The sequence below is a fragment of the Pseudophryne corroboree genome, chromosome 1, assembly GCF_028390025.1.
Source record: "Pseudophryne corroboree isolate aPseCor3 chromosome 1, aPseCor3.hap2, whole genome shotgun sequence".
Classification (NCBI taxonomy): Eukaryota; Metazoa; Chordata; class Amphibia; order Anura; family Myobatrachidae; genus Pseudophryne; species Pseudophryne corroboree.
The window spans coordinates 234,935,514-234,961,571 of NC_086444.1; the positions used below are offsets into that span (position 1 = coordinate 234,935,514).

At 48.2% G+C, this 26,058-nt stretch overlaps 1 protein-coding gene across 1 annotated transcript in view; it reads left to right on the plus strand.

Annotated features, from left to right (window-relative positions):
• The window catches only part of YTHDC2 (YTH N6-methyladenosine RNA binding protein C2), a 408,514-nt gene that overhangs the window by 262,653 nt on the left and 119,803 nt on the right, over positions 1 to 26,058 (plus strand). The window contains exons 15-17 of the mRNA XM_063964142.1: positions 2,309 to 2,405; positions 22,159 to 22,246; positions 22,333 to 22,413. Coding sequence (XP_063820212.1) covers positions 2,309 to 2,405; positions 22,159 to 22,246; positions 22,333 to 22,413 — 266 coding nt within the window. The remainder of the gene's footprint in view (positions 1 to 2,308; positions 2,406 to 22,158; positions 22,247 to 22,332; positions 22,414 to 26,058) is intronic.

The following is a 26,058-nucleotide window of genomic DNA, read 5'->3' on the forward strand; positions in this document are numbered from 1 at the left end:
TGTTAGGGACTTGCCCGACTAATGAGGTCACCTGGACGCGGTGGGCAAGCCGTTACTTATGGCCATAACTATGCGAAGAACCTCGCTTAAAATGCAAAATTTTATTGCAATTATTATTATTAATAAATTGGTAATGTTTGAATTGTGCACCTGCAACCTTTTTCTTTGTATACAGCAAGGGCCCTGTCTGTTCCAAGACTTACCGCGGCTGCATTTGACGGCATGGCGGTTGAACGCCGGATCCTAAAGGAAAAGGGCATTCCGGAAGAAGTCATTCCTACGCTTATTAAAGCCAGGAAAGAAGTTACAGCAAATCATTATCACCGCATATGGCGGAAATATGTTGCATGGTGTGAGGCCGAAAGGGCCCCAACAGAGGAATTTCAACTAGGTCGATTTCTGCATTTCCTGCAAGCAGGAGTGAATATGGGCCTAAAATTAGGTTCCATTAAGGTACAGATCTCGGCTTTGTCGATTTTCTTTCAAAAAGAACTAGCTTCAGTACCTGAAGTTCAGACATTTGTGAAAGGAGTGCTGCATATTCAGCCCCCATTTGTGCCTCCTGTGGCACTTTGGGATCTCAACGTGGTGTTGAGTTTTCTTAAAATCACATTGGTTTGAGCCACTAAAGACCCTGGATCTGAAATATCTCACGTGGAAAGTGGTCATGTTATTGGCCTTGGCTTCGGCCCGGGCGAGTATCAGAATTGGCGGCTTTATCATGTAAAAGCCCTTATCTGATTTTCCATATGGATAGGGCAGAATTGAGGACTCGTCCCCAGTTTCTCCCTAAGGTGGTGTCAGCGTTTCACCTGAACCAGCCTATTGTGGTGCCTGCGGCTACTAAGGACTTGGAGGACTCCAAGTTGCTAGACGTTGTCAGGGCCCTGAAAATATATGTTTCCAGGACAGCAGGAGTCAGAAAATCTGACTCGCTGTTTATTTTATATGCACCCAACAAGCTGGGTGCTCCTGCTTCTAAGCAGACTATTGCTCGTTGGATTTGTAGTACAATTCAGCTTGCACATTCTGTGGCAGGCCTGCCACAGCTAAAATCTGTCAATACCCATTCCACAAGGAAGGTGGGCTCATTTTGGGCGGCTGCCCGAGGGGTCTCGGCTTTACAACTTTGCTGAGCTGCTACTTGGTCAGGGGCAAACACGTTTGCAAAATTCTACAAATTTGATACCCTGGCTAAGGAGGACCTGGAGTTCTCTCATTCGGTGCTGCAGAGTCATCCGCAGTCTCCCGCCCGTTTGGGAGCTTTGGTATAATCCCCATGGTCCTTTCGGAGTTCCCAGCATCCACTAGGACGTCAGAGAAAATAAGAATTTACTCACCGGTAATTCTATTTCTCGTAGTCCGTAGTGGATGCTGGGCGCCCATCCCAAGTGCGGTTTATCTGCAATACTTGTACATAGTTATTGTTAACTAAATCGGGTTATTGTTGAGCCATCTGTTGAGAGGCTCAATTGTTTCATACTGTTAACTGGGTATAATATCACGAGTTATACGGTGTGATTGGTGTGGCTGGTATGAGTCTTACCCGGGATTCAAAATCCTTCCTTATTGTGTACGATCGTCCGGGCACAGTGTCCTAACTGAGGCTTGGAGGAGGGTCATAGTGGGAGGAGCCAGTGCACACCAGGTAGTCATAAATCTTTCTAGAGTGCCCAGCCTCCTTCGGAGCCCGCTATTCCCCATGGTCCTTTCGGAGTTCCCAGCATCCACTACGGACTACGAGAAATAGAATTACCGTTGAGTAAATTCTTATTTTTAGGTCAGTCCCTGTCCTACTGTAGCTTACAGTCTATATTATATTCTATCACATGTATAGACACACATACATTAGTGTTCATTTTTATTTTCTACACAAACTCAACACAGATAGGACCTTGGTGGGAATCGGACCCAGGACCTTTTTGCTGTGAGGCAACAAGATAACCACTACATCAACATGCTGCCCACCTTTATCAGTATTAGAGTATAAAACAAAAAACAGTCATTGCAATTTATAATTAGTGTATAAGGCACAATTATTGGAATGGAACATATGTGTATTTGATAATGAAACTATATAACATTTGCAATATGCTTTTTGTACAGATTGCGTAGCATTTATGAATCACACAGTGCACACAATGACTTTTGCTATTCACTTAATGCTTAGTTTGGGGTGCACTGTTTACTGCAGGGAACAGTTCATTTGAAGGGTTATTAATTTGAGGTTACAGATGTAAATAAAGGAATGTCAGGCTATGTGTAAGGTTTATGCATTCAGCATGCTATTTCTTGTTTGCTTCCTAAGGTGCCATACTGATATTCCTCCCGGGGTACGATGAAATTGTAGGATTAAGAGATCGCATCTTGTTTGATGATAAGAGATTTGCAGATAAAGCTCAGAGGTGAATAATACGTATACATGCTCTTCTTCAGTTCATTTCTGTTATGTGTAATATAAACCGATATATGAAGATATGGGAAAACATATTTAAAGTAGAGCCCTTCCTGCCTGTACATTTTTATATGTACAAAACATTGTAAGTGTGTAAAAGTACACTGTATGGTTGGAGAAATCGGATCCACTATCTAAGCACTTGTGTCTGACAGTCCTTCAGGTACCCTCGGGGGTAGTGTTCTTTACAGCACCAGCAGTGTGGGAGCATATATCAGACAATGTGAGTTTTGTGCATTAACACCCCCCCCCCCCCCCCTCACACACACACACACCCACCCACCCACCCACACACACCCCACTGCAGCCTAACTCTAACCCTCTCCGGAGGTGTCTGAGCCTAACCACACCTCCCTGCAGAATAAAGAAAAACACCAGAAAAGCAAATGCGCAAACACCACAAGTGCAGCCCAGGTCAACTCAAAAATGGCTCACCACACCATGAAAATGCATACAATAGAAAAGAGAGAGACACTGTGGCGCAAATATGGTATATAATGTAATACAATACAGTCCTCTTTGTTTCCCTTAATAGGGATAGTAGATTTCCTCCAGGAATGTCGTCCTCCTCTCAAGGGATTCACTCCAGACAAATACCTCAGATAGGAGGAAAAATATTCTTAGTGCAACACTGTTGTATCTAGATGAAACACACTTTCTCTATCGTCCTAGTGGATGCTGGGGTTCCTGAAAGGACCATGGGGAATAGCGGCTCCGCAGGAGACAGGGCACAAAAAGTAAAGCTTTAGGATCAGGTGGTGTGCACTGGCTCCTCCCCCTATGACCCTGCTCCAAGCCTCAGTTAGATTTTTGTGCCCGGCCGAGAAGGGTGCAATCTAGGTGGCTCTCCTAAAGAGCTGCTTAGAAAAGTTTAGCTTAGGTTTTTTATTTTACAGTGAGTCCTGCTGGCAACAGGATCACTGCAACGAGGGACTTAGGGGAGAAGAAGTGAACTCACCTGCGTGCAGGATGGATTGGCTTCTTTGGCTACTGGACATTAGCTCCAGAGGGACGATCACAGGTACAGCCTGGATGGTCACCGGAGCCTCGCCGCCGGCCCCCTTGCAGATGCTGAAAAGAGAAGAAGGTCCAGAATCGGCGGCAGAAGACTCCTCAGTCTTCTTAAGGTAGCGCACAGCACTGCAGCTGTGCGCCATTGCTCTCAGCACACTTCACACGGCAGTCACTGAGGGTGCAGGGCGCTGGGAGGGGGGCGCCCTGGGAGGCAATGTAAACCTATTTTTTGGCAAAAAATACCTCACATATAGCCTCCGGGGGCTATATGGAGATACTAATCCCCTGCCAGAATCCGTTGAAGAGCGGGAGACGAGCCCGCCGAAAAAGGGGCGGGGCCTATCTCCTCAGCACACAGCGCCATTTTCCCTCACAGAAAGGCTGGAGGGAAGGCTCCCAGGCTCTCCCCTGCACTGCACTACAGAAACAGGGTTAAAACAGAGAGGGGGGGCACTAATTTGGCGTTAGAAATATATAAAAAGATGCTATAAGGGAAAACACTTATATAAGGTTGTCCCTATATAATTATAGCGTTTTTTGGTGTGTGCTGGCAAACTCTCCCTCTGTCTCTCCAAAGGGCTAGTGGGTCCTGTCCTCTATCAGAGCATTCCCTGTGTGTGTGCTGTGTGTCGGTACGTGTGTGTCGACATGTATGAGGACGATGTTGGTGAGGAGGCGGAGCAATTGCCTGTAATGGTGATGTCACTCTCTAGGGAGTCGACACCGGAATGGATGGCTTATTTAGGGAATTACGTGATAATGTCAACACGCTGCAAGGTCGGTTGACGACATGAGACGGCCGACAAACAATTAGTACCGGTCCAGACGTCTCAAAAACACCGTCAGGGGTTTTAAAACGCCCGTTTACCTTAGTCGGTCGACACAGACACAGACACGGACACTGAATCCAGTGTCGACGGTGAATAAACAAACGTATTCCTTATTAGGGCCACACGTTAAGGGCAATGAAGGAGGTGTTACATATTTCTGATACTACAAGTACCACAAAAGAGGGTATTATGTGGGATGTGAAAAAACTACCTGTAGTTTTTCCTGAATCAGATAAATTAAATGAAGTGTGTGATGATGCGTGGGTTCCCCCCGATAGAAAATTATTGGCGGTATACCCTTTCCCGCCAGAAGTTAGGGCGCGTTGGGAAACACCCCTTAGGGTGGATAAGGCGCTCACACGCTTATCAAAACAAGTGGCGGTACCGTCTATAGATAGGGCCGTCCTCAAGGAGCCAGCTGACAGGAGGCTGGAAAATATCATATAAAAGTATATACACACATACTGGTGTTATACTGCGACCAGCGATCGCCTCAGCCTGGATGTGCAGAGCTGGGGTGGCTTGGTCGGATTCCCTGACTAAAAATATTGATACCCTTGACAGGGACAGTATTTTATTGACTATAGAGCATTTAAAGGATGCATTTCTATATATGCGAGATGCACAGAGGGATATTTGCACTCTGGCATCAAGAGTAAGTGCGATGTCCATATCTGCCAGAAGATGTTTATGGACACGACAGTGGTCAGGTGATGCAGATTCCAAACGGCACAAAGGTGTATTGCCGTATAAAGGAAGAGGAGTTATTTGGGGTCGGTCCATCGGACCTGGTGGCCACGGCAACTGCTGGAAAATCCACCGTTTTTACCCTAAGTCACATCTCTGCAGAAAAAGACACCGTCTTTTCAGCCTCAGTCCTTTCGTCCCTATAAGAGTCATATTTGCCCAGGGATAGAGGAAAGGGAAGAAGACTGCAGCAGGCAGCCCATTCCCAGGAACAGAAGCTTTCCACCGCTTCTGCCAAGCTCTCAGCATGACGCTGGGACCGTACAGGACCCCTGGATCCTACAAGTAGTATCCCAGGGGTACAGATTGGAATGTCGAAACGTTTCCCCCTCGCAGGCTCCTGAAGTCTGCTTTACCAAGGTATCCCTCCGACAAGGAGGCAGTATGGGAAAAAATTCACAAGCTGTATTCCCAGCAGGTGATAATCAAATTACCCCTCCTACAACAAGGAAAGGGGTATTATTCCACACTATATTGTGGTACTGAAGCCAGAAGGCTAGGTGAGACCTATTCTAAATCTAAAAAAATTTGAACACTTACAAAGGTTCAAATCAAGATGGAGTCACTCAGAGCAGTGATAACGAACCAGGAAGAAGGGGACTATATAGTGTCCCGGGACATCAGGGATGCTTACCTCCATGTCCCAAATTTGCCCTTCTCACTAAGGGTACCTCAGGTTCGTGGTATAGAACTGTCACTGTCAGTTTCAGACGCTGCCGTTTGGATTGTCCACGGCACCCCGGGTCTTTACCAAGGTAATGGCCGAAATGATGATTCTTCTTCGAAGAAAAGGCGTCTTAATTACCCCTTACTTGGACGATCTCCTGATAAGGGCAAAGTCCAGGGAACAGTTGGAGGTCGGAGTAGCACTATCTCGGATACTGCTACAACAGCACGGATGGATTCTAAATATTCCAAAATCGCAGCTGATCCTGACGACACGTCTGCTGTGCCTAGGGATGATTCTGGACACAGTCCAGAAAAAGGTGTTTCTCCCGGAAGAGAAAGCCAGGGAGTTATCCGAGCTAGTCAAGAACCTCCTAAAACCAGGAAAAGTGTCAGTGCATCATTGCACAAGGGTCCTGGTAAAAATGGTGGCTTCCTACGAAGAAATTCCATTCGGCAGATTTCACGCAAGAACTTTTCAGTGGGATCTGCTGGACAAATGGTCCGGATCGCATCTTCAGATGCATCAGCGGATAACCCTATATCCAATGACAAGGGTGTCTCTCCTGTGGTGGTTACAGAGTGCTCATCTTCTAGAGGGCCGCAGATTCGGCATTCAGGATTGGATGCTGGTGACCACGGAGGCCAGCCCGAGAGGCTGGGGAGCAGTCACACAAGGAAAAAATTTCCAGGGAGTGTGATCAAGTCTGGAGACTTTTCTCCACATAAATATACTGGAGCTAAGGGTAAATTTATAATGCTCTAAGCTTAGCAAGACCTCTGCTTCAAGGTCAGCCGGTATTGATCCAGTGGGAAAAACATCACGGCAGTCGCCCACGTAAACAGACAGGGCGGCACAAGAAGCAGGAGGGCAATGGCAAAAACTGCAAGGACTTTTCGCTGGGCGGAAAATCATGTGATAGCACTGTCAGCAGTGTTTCATTCCGGGAGTGGAAACTGGGAAGCAGACTTCCTCAGCAGGCACGACCTCCACCCGGGAGAGTGGAAACTTCATCGGGAAGTTTTTCCACATGATTGTGAACCGTTGGGAAATACCAAAGGTGGACATGATGGCGTCCCGTCTGAACAAAAAATGGGACAGGTATTGCGCCAGGTCAAGAGACCCTCAGGCAATAGCTGTGGACGTTCTGGTAACACCGTGGGTGTACCAGTCGGTGTATGTGTTCCCTCCTCTGCTTCTCATACCTAAGGTACTGAGAATTATAAGACGTAGAGGAGTAAGAACTATACTCATGGCTCCGGATTGGCCAAGAAGGACTTGGTACCCGGAACTTCAAGAGATGCTCACAGAGGACTTATGGCCTCTGCCGCTAAGAAGGGACTTGCTTCAGCAAGTACCATGTCTGTTCCAAGACTTACCGCAGCTGCGTTTGACGGCATGGCGGTGGAACGCCGGATCCTAAGGGAAAAAGGCATTCCGGAAGAGGTCATTCCTACCCTGGTCAAAGCCAGGAAGGAGGTGACCGCACAACATTATCACCACATGTGGCGGAAATATGTTGCGTGGTGTGAGGCCAGGAAGGCCCCACGAAGAAATTTCAACTCGGTCGATTCCTGCATTTCCTGCAAACAGGAGTGTCTATGGGCCTCAAATTGGGGCCCATTAAGGTTCAAATTTCGGCCCTGTCGATTTTCTTCCAGAAAGAATTGGCTTCAGTTCCTGAAGTCCAGAAGTTTGTCAAGGGAGTATTGCATATACAACCCCCTTTTGTGCCTCCAGTGGCACTGTGGGATCTCAACGTAGTTCTGGGATTCCTCAAATCACATTGGTTTAAAACCAGTCAAATCTGTGGATTTGAAGCATCTCACATGAAAAGTGACCATGCTCTTGGCTCTGGCCTGGGCCAGGCGAGTGTCAAATTGGTGGGTTTTTTCTCAAAAAAGCCCATATCTATTTGTCCATTCGGACAGGGCAGAGCTGCGGACTCGTCCCCAGTTCTCTCCCTAAGGTGGTGTCAGTGTTTCACCTGAACCAGCTTATTGTGGTGCCTTGCGCCTACTAGGGACTTGGAGGACTCCAAGTTGCTGGATGTTGTCAGGGCCCTGAAAGTATAGGTTCCAGGACGGCTGGAGTCAGGAAAACTGACTTGCTGTTATCCTGTATGCACCCAACAAACTGGGTGCTCTTGCTTCTAAGCAGACTATTGCTAGTTGGATGTGTAATACAATTCAGCTTGCACATTCTGTGGCAGGCCGGCCACAGCCAAAATATGTAAATGCCCATTCCACAAGGAAGGTGGGCTCATCTTGGGCGGCTGCCCGAGGGGTCTCGGCTTTACAACTTTGCCGAGCGGCTATTTAGTCAGGGGCAAACACGTTTGTAAAATCCTACAAATTTGATACCCTGGCTAAGGAGGACCTGGAGTTCTCTCATTCGGTGCTGCAGAGTCATCCGCACTCTCCCGCCCGTTTGGGAGCTTTGGTATAATCCCCATGGTCCTTTCAGGAACCCCAGCATCCACTAGGACGATAGAGAAAATAAGAATTTACTTACCGATAATTCTATTTCTCGGAGTCCGTAGTGGATGCTGGGCGCCCATCCCAAGTGCGGATTATCTGCATTACTTGTACATAGTTACAAAAATCGGGTTATTATTGTTGTGAGCCATCTTTTCAGAGGCTCCGCTGTTATCATACTGTTAACTGGGTTCAGATCACAGGTTGTACAGTGTGATTGGTGTGGCTGGTATGAGTCTTACCCGGGATTCAAAATCCTTCCTTATTGTGTACGCTCGTCCGGGCACAGTATCCTAACTGAGGCTTGGAGGAGGGTCATAGGGGGAGGAGCCAGTGCACACCACCTGATCCTAAAGCTTTACTTTTTGTGCCCTGTCTCCTGCGGAGCCGCTATTCCCCATGGTCCTTTCAGGAACCCCAGCATCCACTACGGACTCCGAGAAATAGAATTATCGGTAAGTAAATTCTTATTTTTAGCATATGATGTCGCACTCACATTCTATAATTAATATGTATGCCCATCATTCTCCACATGTCTGTTCCTCCTTCACCGCAATATATGTAGCTCAAATGAAGAAAAATATATTTAGTGCAACACTGTTTGTTTAAAAACAAGATTGATTTATTACAGAGTTACACTCACATAAATTAAAAGAAAACAAAGCATATAGAACCTCCTCAATAGGGTAGGATGACTCTCACGACAGCGAGATTCGGAACTAGCCGGTCCAACCGCCAAATAAGTATCACCGTCCCCAAAGATGTTCCCAGAGGCAAGTCCAAAGGTCCAGAGCACAAGATCCACCAGCACTTGGACTAAATATATTTTTCTTCATTTGAGCTACATATATTGCGGTGAAGGAGGAACAGACATGTGGAGAATGATGGGCATACATATTAATTATAGAATGTGAGTGCGACATCATATGCTAAAAGTGTGTTTCATCTAGATACAACAGTGTTGCACTAAGAATATTTTTCCTCCTATCTGAGGTATTTGTCTGGAGTGAATCCCTTGAGAGGAGGACGACATTCCTGGAGGAAATCTACTATCCCTATTAAGGGAAACAAAGAGGACTGTATTGTATTACATTATATACCATATTTGCGCCACAGTGTCTTTCTCTTTTCTATTGTACACACCTCCCCGCAGCCTAACCCCACCCCACCCCTCCCGCAGCCCAACCCTAACCCTCCACCCGCAGCCTAAACCTAACCTCAACACCCCCTCCCCCCCGTGCATGCGGATGACCTCTCCAGTGTTCCCTGTCAATCGATCGGGATTCTGGGTGTCGGCATTCCGATAAGTGTCAGGATTACGGTGTCAGGATTTTGACAGCCGGCATCCCGACCGCCGGGATCGTGACTGAATCCCAAAATAAATATCTGGTATTTCTCTAACGTCCTAGAGGATGCTGGGACTCCGTAAGGACCATGGGGATAGACGGGCTCCACAGGAGACATGGGCACTTTAAGAAAGACTTTGGATCTAGTTGTGCACTGGCTCCTCCCTCTATGCCCCTCCTCCAGACCTCAGTTTGATACTGTGCGCAGTGGAGACTGGGTGCATTTCAGGGAGCTCTCCTGAGTTTCCTGTAAAGAAAGTATTTTAGTTAGGTTTTTTATGTTCAGGAAACCTGCTGGCAACAGACTCCCTGCATCGAGGGACTGAGTAGAGAGAAACATACCCACTTCTCTGAGTTTCAGGGCTCTGTTTCTTAGGCTACTGGACACCATTAGCTCCAGAGGGATCGGTACGCAGGTCTCACCCTCGCCGTCCGTCCCAGAGCCGCGCCGCCGTCCTCCTCGCAGAGCCGGAAGATAGAAGCCGGGTGAGTATGAAAGGAAAAGACTTCAGAGGTGGCAAAAGACAGCTTGATCTTCATAGAGGTAACGCACAGCAGTGAATCTGTGCGCCATTGCTCCCATTCACCTCACACACATCGGTCACTGTAAGGGTGCAGGGCGCAGGGGGGGTGCCCTGGGCAGCAATATAAACCTCTCCTGTGGCAAATGTACATATATACATGTACAGCTGGGCACTGTACATGTATATAAAGAGCCCCCGCCATGTTTTTAAGAATTTTGAGCGGGACAGAAGCCCGCTGCCGAGGGGGCGGGGCTTCTCCCTCAGCACTCACCAGCGCCATTTTTCTCCACAGCACCGCTGAGAGGAAGCTCCCCGGACTCTCCCCTGCTTGATACCACGGTGAAAGAGGGTTCTAAAGTAGAGGGGGGGGGGGCACATAATTGGCGCATATACATACTTGAAAAGCACTACTGGGTAAACATTCTGTGTCTTTTCCTGGGTTATATAGCGCTGGGGTGTGTGCTGGCATACTCTCTCTGTCTCTCCAAAGGGCCTTGTGGGGAACCTGTCTTCAGAAAAGAGCTTCCCTGTGTGTGTGTGTGGTGTGTCGGTACGCATGTGTCAACATGTCCGAGGTTGAAGGCTCACCTAAGGAGGAGAGGGAGTGTATGAATGTAAGGTCTCCGTCGGCAGCGCCGACACCTGACTGGATGGATATGTGGAATGTTTTAAGTGCTAATGTTAATTTCTCTATCGTCCTAGTGGATGCTGGGGTTCCTGAAAGGACCATGGGGAATAGCGGCTCCGCAGGAGACAGGGCACAAAAAGTAAAGCTTTTCCGATCAGGTGGTGTGCACTGGCTCCTCCCCCTATGACCCTCCTCCAGACTCCAGTTAGATTTTTGTGCCCGGCCGAGAAGGGTGCAATCTAGGTGGCTCTCCTAAAGAGCTGCTTAGAGAAAGTTTAGCTAGGTTTTTTATGTTACAGTGATTCCTGCTGGCAACAGGATCACTGCAGCGAGGGACTGAGGGGAGAAGGAGTCAACTCACCTGCGTGCAGGATGGATTGGCTTCTTGGCTACTGGACATCAAGCTCCAGAGGGACGATCACAGGTACAGCCTGGATGGTCACCGGAGCCGCGCCGCCGGCCCCCTTGCAGATGCTGAAGACAGAAGAGGTCCAGAATCGGCGGCTGAAGACTCCTGCAGTCTTCTAAAGGTAGCGCACAGCACTGCAGCTGTGCGCCATTTTCCTCTCAGCACACTTCACACGGCAGTCACTGAGGGTGCAGGGCGCTGGGAGGGGGGCGCCCTGGGAGGCAAAATGAGTACCTATAAAGGCTAAAAATACCTCACATATAGCCCTAGAGGCTATATGGAGATATTTAACCCCTGCCTGATTTCTCAAAATAGCGGGAGACGAGCCCGCCGGAAAAGGGGCGGGGCCTATCTCCTCAGCACACGGCGCCATTTCCTCTCACAGCTCCGCTGGTCAGGACGGCTCCCAGGTCTCTCCCCTGCACTGCACTACAGAAACAGGGTAAAACAGAGAGGGGGGGCAAATTTATGGCGATATTTTTATATAACAAAGCAGCTATAGGGGAGCACTTATTATAAGGCTATCCCTGATATATATATAGCGCTTTTGGTGTGTGCTGGCAAACTCTCCCTCTGTCTCCCCAAAGGGCTAGTGGGTCCTGTCTTCATTAGGAGCATTCCCTGTGTGTCTGCTGTGTGTCGGTACGTGTGTGTCGACATGTATGAGGACGATATTGGTGTGGAGGCGGAGCAATTGCCAAATATGGGGATGTCACCTCCTAGGGGGTCGACACCAGAATGGATGCCTTTATTTATGGAACTACGGGATAGTGTCAACACGCTAAAGCAGTCGTTTGACGACATGAGACGGCCGGACAATCAATTAGTGCCTGTCCAGGCGACTCAAACACCGTCAGGGGCTGTGAAACGCCCTTTGCCTCAGTCGGTCGACACAGACCCAGACACAGGCGATGACTCCAGTGGTGACGGTGACGAATCAACCGTATTTTCCAGTAGGGCCACACGTTATATGATTTTGGCAATGAAGGAGGCGTTACATTTAGCTGATACTACAGGTACCACTAAACAGGGTATTATGTGGGGTATGAAAAAACTACCTATAGTTTTTCCTGAATCAGAAGAACTAAATGACGTGTGTAATGAAGCGTGGGTTGCCCCTGATAAAAAGCTGATAATTTCAAAGAAATTATTGGCATTATACCCTTTCCCGCCAGAGGTTAGGGAGCGCTGGGAAACACCTCCTAGGGTGGACAAGGCGCTAACACGCTTATCTAAACAAGTGGCGTTACCCTCTCCTGAGACGGCCGCACTTAAAGATCCATCAGATAGGAGGATGGAAAATATCCAAAAAAGTATATACACACATGCAGGTGTTATACTACGACCAGCTGTAGCAACTGCCTGGATGGGCAGTGCGGGGGTAGTTTGGTCAGAATCCCTGATTGAAAATATTGATACCCTGGACAGGGACAATATTTTACTGTCGTTAGAACAAATAAAGGATGCATTTCTTTATATGCGTGATGCACAGAGGGATATATGCACACTGGCATCACGGGTAAGTGCTATGTCCATTTCGGCCAGAAGAGCTTTATGGACGCGACAGTGGACAGGCGATGCGGATTCAAAACGGCATATGGAAGTTTTGCCGTATAAGGGGGAGGAGTTATTTGGAGTCGGTCTATCAGATTTGGTGGCCACGGCTACAGCCGGGAAATCCACCTTTCTACCTCAAGTCACTCCCCAACAGAAAAAGGCACCGACTTTTCAACCGCAGCCCTTTCGTTCCTTTAAAAATAAGAGAGCAAAGGGCTATTCATATTTGCCACGAGGCAAAGGTCGAGGGAAGAGACAGCAACACGCAGCTCCTTCCCAGGATCAGAAGCCCTCCCCGGCTTCTACAAAAGCCTCAGCATGACGCTGGGGCTTCTCAAGCGGACTCGGGGACGGTGGGCGGTCGTCTCAAAAATTACAGCGCGCAGTGGGCTCACTCGCAAGTAGATCCCTGGATCCTGCAGATAATATCTCAGGGATACAGGTTGGAATTAGAGACAGATCCACCTCGCCGTTTCCTGAGGTCTGCTTTACCAACGTCCCCCTCCGAAAGGGAGACGGTGTTGGAAGCCATTCACAAGCTGTACTCTCAGCAGGTGATAGTCAAGGTACCTCTTCTGCAACAAGGGAAGGGGTATTATTCCACTCTTTTTGTGGTACCGAAGCCGGATGGCTCGGTAAGGCCTATTCTAAATCTGAAGTCCTTGAACCTGTACATAAAGAAGTTCAAGTTCAAAATGGAGTCACTCAGAGCAGTGATAGCGAACCTGGAAGAGGGGGACTTTATGGTATCCTTGGACATCAAGGATGCGTATCTCCACGTTCCAATTTACCCCTCACACCAGGGGTACCTCAGGTTCGTTGTACAAAACTGTCACTATCAGTTTCAGACGCTGCCGTTCGGATTGTCCACGGCACCTCGGATCTTTACAAAGGTAATGGCCGAGATGATGATTCTTCTTCGAAGAAAAGGCGTATTAATTATCCCATACTTGGACGATCTCCTAATAAGGGCGAGGTCCAGAGAACAGCTAGAGATGGGATTAGCACTGTCTCAAGAAGTGCTAAAACAGCACGGGTGGATTCTGAATATTCCAAAATCCCAGTTAATGCCGACAACTCGTCTGCTGTTCCTAGGGATGATTCTGGACACGGTTCAGAAAAAGGTTTTTCTCCCGGAGGAAAAAGCCAAGGAGTTATCCGAGCTTGTCAGGAACCTCCTAAAACCAGGAAAGGTGTCTGTACATCAATGCACAAGAGTCCTGGGAAAAATGGTGGCTTCTTACGAAGCGATTCCATTCGGCAGATTCCACGCAAGAATTTTCCAAAGGGATCTGTTGGACAAATGGTCAGGGTCGCATCTTCAGATGCACCTACGGATAACCCTGTCTCCAAGGACAAGGGTGTCTCTTCTGTGGTGGTTGCAGAGTGCTCATCTATTGGAGGGCCGCAGATTCGGCATACAGGATTGGATCCTGGTGACCACGGACGCCAGCCTGAGAGGCTGGGGAGCAGTCACACAAGGAAGAAACTTCCAGGGAGTATGGACGAGCCTGGAAACGTCTCTTCACATAAACATTCTGGAACTAAGAGCAATATACAATGCTCTAAACCAGGCAGAACCTCTGCTTCAGGGAAAACCGGTATTGATCCAGTCGGACAACATCACGGCAGTCGCCCATGTGAACAGACAGGGCGGCACAAGAAGCAGGAGGGCAATGGCAGAAGCTGCAAGGATTCTTCGCTGGGCAGAGAATCATGTGATAGCACTGTCAGCAGTGTTCATCCCGGGAGTGGACAACTGGGAAGCAGACTTCCTCAGCAGACACGATCTTCACCCGGGAGAGTGGGGACTTCATCCAGAAGTCTTCCACATGCTGGTAACCCGTTGGGAAAGACCAATGGTGGACATGATGGCGTCTCGCCTCAACAAAAAACTGGACAGGTATTGCGCCAGGTCAAGAGATCCGCAGGCAATAGCTGTGGACGCGCTGGTAACGCCTTGGGTGTACCAGTCGGTGTATGTGTTTCCTCCTCTGCCTCTCATACCAAAAGTATTGAGAATTATACGGCAAAGAGGCGTAAGAACGATACTAGTGGTTCCGGATTGGCCAAGGAGGACTTGGTACCCGGAACTTCAAGAGATGATCACGGAAGATCCGTGGCCTCTACCTCTAAGGAGGGACTTGCTTCAGCAGGGTCCCTGTCTGTTTCAAGACTTACCGCGGCTGCGTTTGACGGCATGGCGGTTGAACGCCGGATCCTAAAGGAAAGAGGCATGCCGGAAGAAGTCATTCCTACTTTGATTAAAGCAAGGAAGGAAGTAACCGTGCAACATTATCACCGAATTTGGCGAAAATATGTTGCGTGGTGCGAAGATCGGAGTGCTCCGACGGAGGAATTTCAACTGGGTCGATTCCTACATTTCCTGCAATCAGGATTGTCAATGGGTCTCAAATTGGGATCTATTAAGGTTCAAATTTCGGCCCTGTCGATTTTCTTTCAAAAAGAATTGGCTTCAGTCCCTGAAGTCCAGACCTTTGTTAAGGGAGTGCTGCATATACAGCCTCCTGTGGTGCCTCCAGTGGCACCGTGGGATCTAAATGTGGTTTTGGACTTCCTAAAATCTCATTGGTTCGAACCACTAAAAAAGGTGGATTTGAAATATCTCACATGGAAAGTGACCATGCTTCTAGCCCTGGCTTCTGCCAGGAGAGTGTCAGAATTGGCAGCTTTATCTTACAAAAGCCCATATCTGATTTTCCATTCGGACAGGGCAGAACTGCGGACTCGTCCGCATTTTCTCCCTAAGGTGGTGTCAGCATTTCATCTGAACCAGCCTATTGTAGTGCCTGCGGCTACAAGTGACTTGGAGGACTCCAAGTTACTGGACGTTGTCAGAGCATTAAAAATATATATTGCAAGGACAGCTGGAGTCAGAAAATCTGACTCGTTGTTTATATTATATGCACCCAACAAGATGGGTGCTCCTGCGTCTAAGCAGACGATTGCTCGTTGGATCTGTAGCACAATCCAACTTGCACATTCTGTGGCAGGCTTGCCACAGCCTAAATCTGTAAAGGCCCACTCCACAAGGAAGGTGGGCTCATCTTGGGCGGCTGCCCGAGGGGTCTCGGCATTACAACTTTGCCGAGCAGCTACGTGGTCAGGGGAGAACACGTTTGTAAAATTTTACAAATTTGATACTCTGGCTAAGGAGGACCTGGAGTTCTCTCATTCGGTGCTGCAGAGTCATCCGCACTCTCCCGCCCGTTTGGGAGCTTTGGTATAATCCCCATGGTCCTTTCAGGAACCCCAGCATCCACTAGGACGATAGAGAAAATAAGATTTTACTTACCGATAAATCTATTTCTCGGAGTCCGTAGTGGATGCTGGGCGCCCATCCCAAGTGCGGATTATCTGCATAAGTTGTACATAGTTATTGTTAACTAATTCGGGTTATTGTTAAAGGAAGCCATCTTTCAGAGGCTCCGCTGTTATCATACTGTTAACTGGGTTTAGATCACAAGTTGTACGGTGTGATTGGTGTGGCTGGTATGAGTCTTACCCGGGATTCAAAATCCTCCCTTATTGTGTACGCTCGTCCGGGCACAGTACCTAACTGGAGTCTGGAGGAGGGTCATAGGGGGAGGAGCCAGTGCACACCACCTGATCGGAAAAGCTTTACTTTTTGTGCCCTGTCTCCTGCGGAGCCGCTATTCCCCATGGTCCTTTCAGGAACCCCAGCATCCACTACGGACTCCGAGAAATAGATTTATCGGTAAGTAAAATCTTATTTTATTGCACAAAAGATTAGACAAGGCTGAAGCTAGGGTGCAGTCAGGGAGTCAACCCATGTCTGCCCCAATGTCGCCAGGACCTTCGGGGTCTCAGAAGCGCCCACTATCCCAAATAGTAGACACAGATACCGACACGGATTCAGACTCCAGTGTCGACTACGATGATGCAAAATTACAGCCAAAAGTGGCTAAATATATTCGGGATCAGTACTAAATGCCGCCGGTCGGAATCCCGTCGGTCGAAATACCGACGCCGGAATCCCGACCACACAATCCCGACAGGGGTGGCGAGCGGAACGCAGCCCCTTGCGGGCTCGCTTCGCTCGCCACGCTGCGGGCACGGTGCCTCGCTACGCTCGGCACACTATTATATTCTCCCTCTATTGGTGTCGTGGACACCCACGGAGGGAGAATATGTCGGGATTGTGGCGGTCGAGATTCCGGCGTCAGTATTTCGACCGCCGGGATTCCGGCCGGCGGCATCTTGACCGCATCCCATGTATTCAATATATATGATTATTGCAATAAAAGATGTTTTGCATATCACAGAGGAACCCCCTGTCCCTGACACGAGGGTACACATGTATAAGGGAAAGAAACCTGAGGTCACCTTTCCCTCCTTACATGAGCTGAGCGAATTATGCGAAAAAGCGTGGGAAACTCCAGACAAAAAACTGCAGATTCCCAAAAGGATTCTTATAGCGTATCCTTTCCCGCCAAAGGACAGAATATGGTGGGAATCCTCCCCTAGGGTGGACAAGGCCTTGACGCGCTTATCAAAAAAGATAGCGCTTCCATCCCAAGATACGGCTACCCTCAAGGATCCTGCTGACCGCAAGCAGGAGGTTACCTTGAAGTCCATTTACACACATTTTGGTACGTTACTCAGACCGGCTATTGCGTCGGCCTGGGTTTGTAGTGCTGTAGCAGCATGGACAGATTCCTTATCAGCGGATATTGAGACCCTTGATAAGGATACCATTTTAATAACCCTAGGGCATATAAAAGATGCTGTCTTATATATGAGGGATGCTCAAAGAGACATTAGTTTACTCTGTTCCAGAATAAACGCTATGTCTTTTTCTGGTAGGCGAGTCTTATGGACCCGACAGTGGTCAGGTGATGCCGACTCAAAGAGGCATATGGAGTTTTTGCCTTGCAAGGGTGAGGAATTGTTTGGAGAGGGCCTCTCGGACCTCGTTTCCACAGCTACGGCAGGTAAATCAAATTTTTTGCCTTATATTCCCTCACAATCTAAGAAAGCGCCTCATTATCAAATGCAGTCCTTTCGTTCAAATAAAAGCAAAAGAGTACGTGGATCGTCCTTTCTTGCCAGAGGTAAGGGCAGAGGGAAAAAGCTGCACAACACAGCTAGTTCCCAGGAACAGAAGTCCTCCCCGGCCTCTGCAAAATCCACGGCATGGCGCTGGGGCTCCCCTGAGGGAGTCCGCTCTAGTGGGGGCACGTCTTCGACTTTTTAGCCACATCTGGGTTCACTCACAGGTGGATCCCTGGGCAATAGAAATTGTTTCCCAGGGATACAAGCGGGAATTCGAAGAGGTGCCTCCTCGCCGGTTTTTCAAATCGGCGCTACCGACTTCTCCCCTGGAAAGGGAGATAGTGTTACATGCGATTCACAAATTTTGTCTTCAACAAGTGGTGGTCGAGGTTCCCCTGCTTCAAAGAGGGAAGGGGTACTACTCAACTCTGTTTGTGGTCCCGAAACCGGACGGTTCGGTCAGACCCATTTTTGAATTTAAAATCCCTGAACCTTTACTTAAAACGGTTCAAATTCAAAATGGAATCGCTCAGAGCGGTCATCGCCAGCCTGAAAGGGGGGGATTTTATGGTATCTCTGGACATAAAGGATGCATACCTGCATGTTCCCATATACACACTTTTAGCATATGATGTCGCACTCACATTCTATAATTAATATGTATGCCCATCATTCTCCACATGTCTGGAGAACATGCAGGGAACATGCATATATCCTCCTCATCAGGCGTACCTGAGATTTGCGGTACAGGATTGTACAGGATTTCAGACGGCCCCGAGAATTTTCACCAAGGTAATGGCGGAAATGATGGTGCTCCTGCGCGAGCAGGGTGTCACAATTATCCCGTACTTGGACGATCTTGGACGATCTCCTCATAAAAGCGAGATCACGGGAGAAGTTGCTGAACAGCGTATCACTTTCACTGAAGGTGTTACAGCGACACGGCTGGATTCTCAATATTCCAAAGTCGCAGCTGAATTCTACGACTCGTCTGCCCTTCTTGTGCATGATTCTGGACACAGACCAGAAAAGGGTTTTTCTTCCGATAGAAAAAGCGCAGGAACTCATGACTCTAGTCAAGAACCTGTTGAAGCCAAAACAAGTGTCAGTACATCATTGTACTCAAGTCCTGGGAAAAATGGTGGCGACGTACGAAGCCATTCCTTTCGGCAGGTTCCATGCAAGGACTTTCCAATGGGACCTATTGGACACATGGTCCGGGTCACATCTGCAAATGCATCAGCGGATCACCCTGTCCCCCAAGGCCAGGGTATCTCTCCTGTGGTGGCTGCAGAGTGCTCACCTTCTAGAGGGCCGTAGGTTCGGCATTCAGGATTGGATCCTGGTGACCACGGACGCGAGCCTCCGAGGTTGGGGAGCAGTCACACAGGGAAGAAATTTCCAAGGCCTTTGGTCAAGTCAAGAGACTTGTCTTCACATCAACATCCTGGAACTAAGGGCCATATACAACGCCCTACGTCAAGCGGAGACCTTACTTCGCGACCGACCAGTTCTGATCCAGTAGGACAACGTCACCGCAGTAGCTCATGTAAACCGCCAGGGCGGCACAAGGAGCAGAGTGGCGATGGCGGAAGCCACCAGAATTCTTCGCTGGGTGGAGAATCATGTAAGCGCACTGTCAGCAGTGTTCATTACGGGAGTGGACAACTGGGAAGCAGACTTCCTCAACAGACACGACCTGCATCCGGGAGAGTGGGGACTTCATCAGGAAGTCTTCGCACAGATTGCAAGTCGGTGGGGACTGCCCCAAATAGACATGATGGCGTCCCGTCTCAACAAAAAGCTACAAAGGTATTGCGCCAGGTCAAGAGATCCTCAGGCGGTAGCTGTGGACGCCCTACCGTGGGTGTTCCAGTCGGTCTATGTATTTCCTCTTCCTCTCATACCCAAGGTGTTGCGAATAATAAGAAAGAGGAGTGAGAACAATACTCATTGTTCTGGATTGGCCACGAAGGACCTGGTATCCGGATCTGCAGGAAATGCTCACAGAAGATCCGTGGCCTCTTCCTCTAAGACAGGACCTGTTGCAACAGGGTCCCTGTCTGTTTCAAGACTTACCGCGGCTGCGTTTGACGGCATGGCAGTTTAACGCCGGATCCTAGCAGAAAAAGGTATTCCGGATGAGGTCATTCCTACGCTAATAAAGGCTAGGAAGGACGTGACATCTAAACATTATCACCGAATATGGCGAAAATATGTTTCTTGGTGTGAGGCCAGGAATGCTCCTATGGAAGAATTCCATCTAGGCCGTTTTCTTCACTTCCTACAAACTGGAGTGAATTTGGGCCTAAAATTAGGCTCCATTAAAGTTCAGATTTCGGCCTTATCCATTTTCTTTCAAAAGGAATTGGCCTCTCTACCTGAAGTACAGACTTTCGTGAAGGGAGTACTGCATATTCAGCCTCCTTTTGTACCTCTGGTGGCGCCTTGGGACCTTAACGTGGTGTTAAGTTTTCTTAAGTCACATTGGTTTGAACCACTTAAAACAGTGGAGTTGAAATATCTCACTTGGAAGGTGGTCATGTTGTTAGCCTTGGCTTCGGCTAGGCGAGTTTCGGAATTAGCAGCTTTATCACATAAAAGCCCCTATCTGGTTGTCCATATGGATAGAGCGGAATTGCAGACCCGTCCTCGATTCCTACCTAAGGTGGTCTCATCCTTTCATATGAACCAACCTATTGTCGTGCCTGTGGCTACTCGTGACTTGGAGGATTCCCGGGCCGTTTTTTCAATCCCGGGATTCGGGATTTAAAAACGGTGAATCCCGGGATCCCGGGATTGCAGTAGGGACCAGTGAAGGTTGTAGGGAGCAGCGCTGGAGGGAGGGTGTAGGTAGTGGTGCGGGAGGTAGGAAGGGAGTAGGTAGCGGTGCGGGAGGTAGGGAGGGGGTAGGTAGCAGTGCGGGAGGGTTGGTGTAGGTAGTGGTGCGGGAGGGAGGATGTAGGTAGCGGCGTGGAAGGGTTGGTAGCGGTGCGAGAGGGAGGGTGGGTGTAAGTAATGACACTTACTATTAGGCGGGCGGCCGCGGCAGCCATGGACTCACTGAACGCGGGATCATTTCAAATGAAGCGCCGGCCGCCAGCCAACCAGAGCTGGCGGACCGGCAGCCAATCAGGGAAGCGGTCGCAGCAGTGGCTCCTGATTGGCTGCCGCTGCTGCGACAGCTTCCCTGATTGGCTGCCGAGCCGCCAGCTCTGATTGGCTGGCGGCCGGCGCTACATTTGAAGTGCTGCCGCGTTCAGCTTGTCCATGGCTGCCGCGGCCGCCTGCCTAATAGTAAGTGTCATTACTTACACCCACCCTCCCGCACATGCGCACTGTAATCCCTTGAATCCCGGGATTGGAAGCTCCAATCCCGGGATTCAAATCCCGGCATTTTTGGGCCCAAATCCCGGGATTCCGCCGATCCCGGGATTGGCCTCCCTAATTCCGAGTCCCTTGATGTGGTCAGGGCTTTGAAAATTTACGTGGCCAGAACGGCTAGGATCAGAAAAACAGAAGCACTGTTTGTCCTGTATGCAGCCAACAAGGTTGGCGGCCCTGCTTCAAAGCAGACCATTGCTCGCTGGATCTGTAACACGATTCGGCAGGCGTATTCTACGGCAGGATTGCCGTTACCAAAATCGGTTAAGGCCCATTCCACTAGGAAGGTGGGCTCGTCTTGGGCGGCTGCCCGAGGGGTCTCGGCACTACACTACTTTGTCAGGGTCAAACACCTTTGCAAAGTTCTATAAGTTTGATACCCTGGCTGAGGAGGACCTCCTGTTTGCTCAATCGGTGCTGCAGAGTCATCCGCACTCTCCCGCCCGTTTGAGAGCTTTGGTATAATCCCCATGGTCCTTACGGAGTCCCAGCATCCTCTAGGACGTTAGAGAAAATAAGATTTTAAACCTACCGGTAAATCTTTTTCTCGTAGTCCATAGAGGATGCTGGGCGCCCGTCCCAAGTGCGGACTTCTTCTGCAAGACTTGTATATAGTTTTACTTACATAAGGGTTATGTTATAGTTTTCATCGGTCTTGGACTGATGCTATGTTGTTTTCATACTGTTAACTGGTTAGTATATCACAAGTTATACGGTGTGATTGGTGTGGCTGGTATGAATCTTGCCCTTGGATTAACAAAAATCCTTTCCTCGTACTGTCCGTCTCCTCTGGGCACAGTTTCTCTAACTGAGGTCTGGAGGAGGGGCACAGAGGGAGGAGCCAGTGCACACCCAGATCCAAAGTCTTTCTTAAAGTGCCCATGTCTCCTGCGGAGCCCGTCTATCCCCATGGTCCTTACGGAGTCCCAGCATCCTCTACGGACTACGAGAAAAAGATTTGTCGGTAGGTTTAAAATCTTATTTTCTCTAAATAAAGACCACTTTTTGGCCCCTGTCACTCACCGCGTGTGACTAAGTATCACTTATATTGCGATGTGTAACCTCTTTCTTGATCTTTCAAAGGTATCAGGTGTTCATGCTGCACTCAAACATGCAGACAGCAGACCAGAAGAAGGTCCTGAAGACTCCTCCGGCTGGCATTCGGAAAATTGTAAGTATACAATGTTATGAACTATAATTGTGCTTGGGCTTTAGGCGGGAGAGATGAATCTGTGATAACATTGATTTGTTTTACAGATACTTTCCACAAACATCGCAGAAACCAGTATCACAGTAAATGATGTTGTGTTTGTGGTAGACTCTGGCAAAGTGAAGGAGGTAAGTTTTGCATGGCAATATATTTGCAATAAATATTTAGAAATTGGTTAGATTTTGCAGGCAACTACAAACAGCAAAATGTCTTGAATTTATGTGTTATATTGTTATAATCGATCAATATTATCTATGTGTTTAAACCTCACAAACACTGTTACACAAATATGTTTATTTGTATACTTAGAACTTATCAATATGCTTGTAGCTAATGTATTTACATTGTTAGCTGATTTATTAGTAATCTAGCATTGATGAATTTTAAGTTTCTTTTGTCAATGGGGGACACTGGAAACCATGGGGTATAGAGTGGAGCTCAGGAGCCCTCATTAAAGAGTTAAACTTCTTTTTGGATGCAGCACAGGCGGCTCCTCCTGCACCCAGCCCATGGAAGCTAGTTTTTTTTCTTTGGTTCCAAAGGAGCCGGGCACATTATTTGGGCTGCCTAAATCAGGCTGTTTTTATCTTTTTATTTTTCAGTTTTTGCTTTCATTTTTGGGCAGTCAGAGGAAAGCGTTATACACACCCCACTGACTGTTCTATCAGCATTCTGGAGGCCGGTGCACTGGCGACTAGGTCAGTGTCACCCTCCCTGCGCTGTGGGGGGAAGACGCCGACAGCTTCTGGAGTAGTGCCCGGTCTTCACTAGACCACCAGGGACACGGATGCAACAGTGGTACCATTAGATGTCCCTGGGGCCGGACAGATGAGAGGGAAGTGTTCCTGGTTCTCTCTTCCAATTACCAAATGGCTGGTCATTTATCACTCTGTCTCCTCTTTATCTCTTGTTAAAGCGTAATAATTTGGGCCTCTATTGGTGCCAGGTTATATCTTATCCTATCCTAGGTTATATCTTATCCTCTTCCTCACCTATCGTTGCTGGGATGTTGTGCCTGTTTTCTCTCTTATTCTGAGTACTTGAATTGTTTTTGTGTGCCAGTTGTAATTGTATGTTAGTTACTACATATACTGCTGTTAGATAGTTTTACTATTATTGTTTCTGCATTATACTAATATACTGCTGCTATTATTATTATTATCTAGTAGCTAACTTGGTCATATTTACTGACTTATCTGCTAATATAATGGAAAGAAGCAAATTGGTAGCAGCCCTGCGCTTACTAGCTGCTGCCTGTTCCTAGAAAATAGAGGTTACACCCAGAAACCTCTTAGACCATGGAATATACAAAGAAAAAAAGAACCAGGCACTGGCACTGCATAGTACACATAAATCTGGAGATAATCCTTCGTAATTTTACACGATCCACTACTTTATCTCTCTCTGGAGTTACACTTACAGATAATTTCTACCACGCGTGTCCATAAAGGTATCTTTATATCAGTAACAATGTGCTGCCCCCACACAGGTACATACCTGTGTGGGGGCAGCACATTGTTACTGATATAATATGATATATGGACACGCGTGGTAGAAATTATCTGTAAGTGTAACTCCAGAGAGAGATAAAGTAGTGGACCGTGTAAAATTACGAAGGATTATCTCCAGATTTATGTGTACTATGCAGCGCCAGTGCCTGGTTCTTTTTTCTTTTTTTCTTTGTGTCTTTTTTTCTTATCTGCTAATCTGTTTATTAATTTTCTAACCAGTACTTTTTACACTACGGTGGTGTTTCTACGTATAATTATAGCTTATACAGTAGCTAGCTATAGTTCAGTCAATTTCTACTGTTTACTTATTACAGTTAGGTGTTAGTAATTTATCCTTCCTCCACCAGGTGTCACAGGGATAACACTGGGTATAGCCTGGAGAGGAGAGTGTGGGCACCAAGTAGTTTATAATTTTACCCAACAGCCCAGGACTTCCTCTACACTATAACCCACCCCCAGCCACCGTCAGACAGTTTTAAGTTTGATGGTGAGGGTTCAAGCACCGTTATGAGGGGGGCTGCTTTTAAGTGGTATCCCAGTACTTTTATTTGTTTTATTTCACTTTTTATTGAGTGGACTATGAAAGGCATCCTCACTGCTGCCCCAACGGCGCTAGTGGCAGCTCCGGAGACTGGGTTGGTGACTCCCACTGAGGTCTCCAGGATGACACTGCCCACATCTCCCAGAGCCTGCGGACAGACGCACTGGGGGCAGGTTAGCACGGCTATACACCGCCGGTGTTGCTGGTAGCGCCAGGTCATTTTAGGAATGGGACATGCAGGCAGCGGTGGCAGGCATTGTCCTGAGGGTCCACACCAGAGGGGGAGGCAGGCTCCTCTTGTTAGCGCCGCGCCTCCTCCACCCCTGGGAACGCTCCCTCTGTGCAGACAGCCCGCCTCAGGCATACGCCTCTCGTCTCTCCATCTCTGAACGCTGGGTGGCCATTTTAACAGCATTGCCTGCCACAGTACAGCAACAGGAGAAAAGCTTGGGCTCCTGTCTTCCCATATATATTTCACCCCTAGTGGCCAGGTTATATATATATCTCCTCCCTGCTGAAAAGGCTGGATTGTTGAGCACTATTTGACCATTGTTTTTCTGTGCATTCAGTAGTACTGTGTGCGTGTGCGTGTGTGTGGTGTTAGTACTTTCTGCGTGTGTGCCTGTGTGTGCCCTGCTGCCGAATCCTAGTCACACTAAGCACACCCCAGGTCAGTCAGTGCGTATAATTTGATTTATATATATCATTGACAAAGGAGCAATGGTGGCGCCGAAACAGCTGTCGGATTCAGGCTATTTACAACATGAGGACGCTTTTTTGACCACCCTGTAATTTATGATGAGGACATGCCTTTGTATTTTACAGTACTCTGTTTGTTCCTATTAAGATTTTCTCCTACGTCCTAGAGGATGCTGGGGACTCCAAAAGGACCATGTGGTATAGACGGGATCCGCAGGAGACCTGGGCACACTATAAGACTTTGAATGGGTGTGAACTGGCTCCTCCTTCTATGCCCCTCCTCCAGACTCCAGTTAGACTCTGTGCCCAGAAAGACTAGACACACACTAGGGGAGCTCTCCTGAGTTTCTCTTAAAAGACTTTGTTAGGTTTGTTATTTTCAGGGAGACCTGCATCATGGGACTGAGGGGAGAGAAGCAGTCCTACTTCTGTGAGTTTCAAGGCTCTGCTTCTTTGGCTACTGGACACCATTAGCTCTAGAGGGTCTGATCACTTGGTTCGCCTAGCTGCTCGTTCCCGGAGCCGCACCGTCACCCCCCTCACAGAGCCAGAAGAAAGAAGCCTGGTGAGTAAAGGAAGAACAGAAGACTTCAGTGACGGCAGAAGACTTCAGAGTCTCTGAGGTACCGCGCAGCGGTTGCGCTGCGCGCCATTGCTCCCACACACAAGCGGCACTACAAGGGTGCAGGGCGCAGGGGGGGCGCCCTGGGCAGCAATATACCTCATATATCTAGCTTGGCAAAGAGGTATACAGTGCATAGGCACTGTATACTGACCCCCGCCAGTATAAAAATTTGAAAAACTAGCGGGACTGAAGCGTGCCGAGAAGGGGGCGTGGCTTAGCCCTCACAACTCTATACAGCGCCATTTTCTCCTCACAGAGACGCTGGCCCCGCTAAAACACTGTTGAACAGCTAACAGTGTAAAATAAGGGGGAGCACAGTTGTTTAGCGCAATATAGGTTCAAAAATGAAGCTCTCTCTATATATATATATATATATATATATATATATATATATATA